We start from the raw sequence: 5498 nt of genomic DNA, 5'->3' as shown, positions 1-5498 counted from the left end.
AAACAACATACCACATACAGCGATAGTATCTTACTATACAAGGCTAAAATACTCACATTTTAAACATTTTTTTTCGAGGAGTGTGTGTGGTACGGAAGGGGGGGGGGGCGGTAGGGGGCTATAGGCACCACTTCTCTCTCCGCCCATGTATTTTTTCTAGGATATAATGACAGGACTGTCAAATACGTCCACCTGTCAAACACAACCAATTTTCTCTATACAATGGGTGGCCATCTTTAACAATTTGGGCAGTATTCTTTTCTAGCTCCACACAAATTGTAGTCTGTGAAAATCCTCTGCAAGAGAGGAGCAAGTTAAATCTTATCTCTCTCCTCTCAAACCCAAAACTTAATATATTCAAAGCTACTCTGATGGCCACCTGTATAAGACAATCACCTGTATAAACGACCCCTTCCCATTTCCTCTCTTATAAACGACCCCTTCCCATTTCCTCTCTTGTGTATCTTTTACCTTATAACAACACCCTGTAATAGGGAAATCTGTCTAAGAAGGCTATTTTCCTCCTTGATAGAGGGTGACCGTCGTGGACAATTTGAACAGTACTTTTGTCTTGCACCACACAAATTGCAGTTCATCAAAATCCTCCATCAGAGGGGAACAAGTTAAATTTTACAGCTCTACCCTCAATCCCAAAACCTAATAAATAACGCATGGTCTAACAAATGCATTGAAAGAAATGTAACACTTAGATTCGAACCGTCCTCCTCCGCCTTATCTTACAGCTCTCCCCTCCAACCCCAAACCTAATAAAAATGCATTTAATGCATCACCTAATACATTTATAAATGCCCTGAAAAAGATATAACACTGAAATTCGAACCCCTTCCTCTCCCGTCCTATCTTACAGATCTCCACTCCAACCCAAAACCGGGGGCCCTCGTGGCCTAGAGGCTAAGAAGTCCGCCTCTCATTCAAAGGTCCCGGTTCGAATCCGGGTACCTACCGAAAAATTTTCTTCTCTAAAATTGTCTTCTTTCACCTCCTTTCCTGCTCTCTAGCAATATTCTGTCGTCTGCTTTCGTCTCCACTTTCTGCCCCACCCCTCAACTCCTTTGCCTCCTCCTCTGGGCTCCGGACTCTTTCTGCAGTCTTTCTACTGCTACTCTTTGGCTCCTTCTTACAGCTGTCTTTCAGCCACACCCCTGATCTTCTGGTAAGAAAGATCTACACCTAGCCTTCTTGGACAAGGGCGAAAAATCTCGGAGGTCCCGTGAGCAAGTTGCGCAAGTTAAAGATCCCTTGGTGGTCTAAAATCGATAAGAGTAGGCTTCGGCTGCCACACGGGAAAAATTCAAAATTTCCTAACAATTGAAAATGTTAAATGTGTCCCGCTCGCTCATATGACTTTATGCAGTTGCGAGCGCTGTAAAACACTTACCAAAAATTTTTTAAAAAAATTCCAACCTAAAACCTACTATGCATCACCTAATAAATGCTTTGAGAAAGAACTAACACTGAGATTCGAACCTCACTCCCCCGCCCTTCCCCAGAACACCGTCACCGACACTGAGCAAACGACGGTCCTGCCCCGATGCCTTCAGTGTCCAGTGTTCGCGCCAGACTGCCCGGGGCCTGATCGTCCGCTCCATGACCACTGACCGCATCCCAGACTTCACCCTCCCGCCAGAGCGTGTTCAGCCCTGGTGCCCCCGTGACCGCAGTGGGCGTGTCTTCAACTTCAGCACTCACCAGAGGAACAGCAGTGTGGGCTCCATCAAGCCGGATCTCTATCAGTGAGTCGTTCAACTAATATGAGCTCCCACTGACCCAATTTAGATTGTTTAGGAGGAAGTTGTTCATTTCTAAATGAAACAATTTGACAGAAAACAAACAAACAAACAATAAATAAATAAACACACACACAAACTAAGAAACAAACAAACAGACAAACAAACAGACAAACAAACGAACGAACGAACAAAAAACGAACAAACATATGAACCAACTGTAAACAAGGATTTTTTTTCAAAGCCGAAACTAAAAAAACATTTGCTCTTGATGCAAAATAAAATAGCTAAACAATACAAACGACACCCCTTTTCATTTTATTTAAAACAAAAACAAAAAAACAACAACATAATAACCGTAGCGGAAAGAAGACCATCAATGCACAGAGATAAGAATTAATCAATTTATCGTTGAACCAATAAACTAACAGGGGGTCTATGATAAGAGAAAATCATTCAATGGAACATTTTACAGGAGCTGCGTAAATTCCCCCCCCCCCCCCTATAAGAAACAAAATATAAAGAAATGAATAAATAAATAAATAAATAAATAAATAGATAAGAGAAAAGGGGAGAGGGGAAGAGAGAGAGAGAGAGAGAGAGAGAGAGAGAGAGAGAGAGAGAGAGAGAGAGAGAGAGAGAGAGAGAGAGAGAGAGAGAGAGAGAGAGAGAGCTTCAAGAAATGAATACTGGGTTTTCTACAAAGAAGAGATCTTTGTCAGTAAGTTGACTCGGGAGTCTGTAGTATGGCTAAACTGCAGAGGAACTTTATTCAAGTTTTGATGTGAACCAAAAAGTAGCAAAACATCTGCCTGCTGATTCATATTCATAGCTCTAAAATATCTGATTACCCATTTCTTTAACAGTTTATGGAAAAATGTCCCGCCCCCTTTTTAGTTTTGTTATCTCAGCCTATTTTACTGTGAACTTTGGAGAGATTTTTTTCTCTAAAGTTAGGCTTAATGTGAGTTATGACCTAAATAAATTGGTTTCATAGAAACATTTATCTTACTATAGAAAGTTTTAAGAAAGGACAGGGCTTTGAGCATGTTTTGTTGTTGCTGCTGCTGCTGCTGCTGCTGCTGCTTCTCCAGTTGATATACTACTGCTGTTTGCAGCTGACGCAGATTTCGCTTTATGTGTTGTATTTTTTATTCTCAGTGCTCTTTTGGTTGTTATGCGGTTCTTTTGAAAACAATGTATTTCTGTTTTAACTTAAGTAAGAAAGGGGGCGGCGGATAATGCCTGTATCTATCAGATCTGTACTAATCCCTACTACATGTCCCCTAAATGGGTCGGATGGACCCCTGACTTTCCACAACCCCGATACGTTAACCTCAGTCAGTCTAAGACTAAGAGGATCATAAATCCTGACTCAGCCCTCAGCGGTCTGTGGTCGGGATGCCCACAGCCGGTGATAAGCTCATAACCAGCACAACACGTCCTCCGGATATCTCCCCATCCGCGGTGAGAGGTACACTAGGTACAGTAACCATGTTTTTATCTGTTGCCTTTTGTGTATGAGGCCGGCCTGTTTACGACGAGACCCTCGGCCTAAGACTTTCATATTATTCGCCACACTCGAAGATAGGATTGTGAAAAGATTAATAGATTTTGATGGGCTGTTCGATACAGCGACCCAGAAGTTGTTTTTATGTATTGTGCTGGCCCTCCAGGAAATCGCGGTCTTGCGGCCGCAAGTGCGGCCGCGTTTTTCGTCGAGCTCCGCAATAAACCCGCAATTTTTTGCTATTTTCGCAATTTCTTGCAATTTTAGGCAAAAATACATCAACGCTTTAATTTTAACAGAATTTTTAATATGAAATGGTGCGAGTACAGAGCCGATAGGCCTACGTAAATCATGGTATCGACCCAGCTCAAGCCTACTGAGCGTAGGCCTACTCTAAAAGCTATAACCGGAAATTCAGGCCGGAATGCATCATGTACAACACATACTGAGACTTAGGCTAGGCCGAGAATGTGGCCTTCTCTGGGCTAGGCCTTTATCTAATGTGTAAACGTGCGCATGTGATAAGAAAGTATAGGTGTGTGCGTCTGTGAGGTGTACGTAAGTGTGTGTGCGTGTGTGCGCGCGCGCGTGAATATTGTTCGTACATGATGCATGTGTCTACATACACGGTAACCGGGCACCTAGTCTCAGTATCTACGTACACGGTAACCCACGGGAATGAAAATTAAGCAATATTTGTCCTGTGCTGTCATTTGTTGAAATTTAAAAAAAGAAAGTTATACACGCGTCTTGTCGGGCTCGCCATAGTTACCGGTCAACGAACCTGTGCTTTTGCATCACATTGTGAGTACCGGTTGGGGTCAGCAAAGTTAATTCAAAGTAAGTCTGTGCGCTATGAAGTATATGGCTCTGGAATGGGAGAATTATTTATTTTCTTTTTAAAAAATGTACAGTCGGGGAGGGCTGGAGTTGAGGGCAACACCGGATGACAAAAAATGAACTTGGAATTCTTAACTGCCCGGCTACCGTGTACGTGACACTGAGACTACGTGCCCGGTTGCCGGTTACCGTGTACGTAGACACTGAGGCTAGATGTCCGTGTACCGTGTACGTAAACACCCCGTTATGTAAAACGCCTTATTAAGCTGCGTTCACACGGGAGTGGGTGCTATAGAAATGATATAAATCTACATTAGTACATGTATTACTATTGTTTATAAATGGAGAAAAAAATTTGCTGTATTTTACGATTTGACTTAGTGTTATAACAATGCCATGCCGGTTTTAAAACAGAAAATATCTGAAATAGATCTAAATACAGATTACCGGTGTATCGAAGGTTTCAAGAGAAAAATAGAACAGGATCTGGTTTGATTGGAGAATAAGTTTATTTTGTATTTAGAGGTTGTTTCCAAAATCCCTCGTCAATTTTTTTGTTTTTTATAGACTAAACCTCACATACTTCTAGATTTTTGCATGAACCAAGTACCCGCCATGTACTAAATTTGGTCAAATTTTATGCCTTCATTTAAAAAATATTACGAAAACCGAGGGTTCCGTTGTTTATTGTCACGCGTTATCATATTATTATTATATTAATTGGTCGATAACTTTATTGTTGACGTACTCGTGTGTTGTTACTAGTAAATGTTGTTAATAACATTTGATGAATTTGTATTGTTTGATTTTTTAAAAGGCTGTGCTGCTTTTATGCTACCGGTACCCAAAATTGTCATATTTAAGCTAAAAATGTTAAGCCCGTACTAATGCGCCTTGGATGGGAAGGTTGCAATTTTTTGCAATTTTTAGGCGGTTTACCTTGCAATTTTTTGCAATTTTTCTATTTCAAAAATGCAATTTCCCGCAGGGACAGATTGGTAGAGTAAGGAGCACAGCAGCTACACCATGACCACACCATGGTGATAAGTGATTGTTTATTCTTTTTTTTTAAACCCGGCGGCTCTGGTATAGTGGTTAGGCGCTTTGCTGTCGGTCGCAGGAAACAAAGGTCGATCCCCATTGGTGAGAAATTTTTATTCGAGTATCTCGGCCTTTCTGCTGAGATTTTGTATCCCTCTCAGCCCGAGTTGGCCCTGACAGGCACAGTAGGATCAAGCAGGCCTCCTATATAATCTAAACGGTGTCGACAGGAGGAGCGTAAAAAACTACATGAAACAGAAATTATTTACGAAATAATAACAAACGTTTTCCTTTAGCTCTGTTTATGACGATTCGTTGTATATGATCGTGCTCAAAGCCTTGCTAGATGATGAAAGGGG

General features: G+C 41.5%; 1 protein-coding gene across 1 annotated transcript in view; it reads left to right on the top strand.

Moving 5' to 3' along the window:
- Window positions 1–1507: 1507 nt before the first annotated feature.
- The window catches only part of LOC106012198 (synaptotagmin-15), a gene marked incomplete at both ends in the record, with an annotated part of 18069 nt that continues 14078 nt past the window's right edge, over window positions 1508–5498 (top strand). Inside the window, 1 exon segment of the mRNA XM_013084382.1 lies at window positions 1508–1754. Coding sequence (XP_012939836.1) covers window positions 1609–1754 — 146 coding nt within the window.

The sequence above is a fragment of the Aplysia californica genome, unplaced genomic scaffold (genome assembly GCF_000002075.1).
Source record: "Aplysia californica isolate F4 #8 unplaced genomic scaffold, AplCal3.0 scaffold00289, whole genome shotgun sequence".
Classification (NCBI taxonomy): Eukaryota; Metazoa; Mollusca; class Gastropoda; order Aplysiida; family Aplysiidae; genus Aplysia; species Aplysia californica.
Note: the sequence above shows the minus strand (reverse complement) of the source record. Positions and strands in the feature narration are given on the sequence as shown.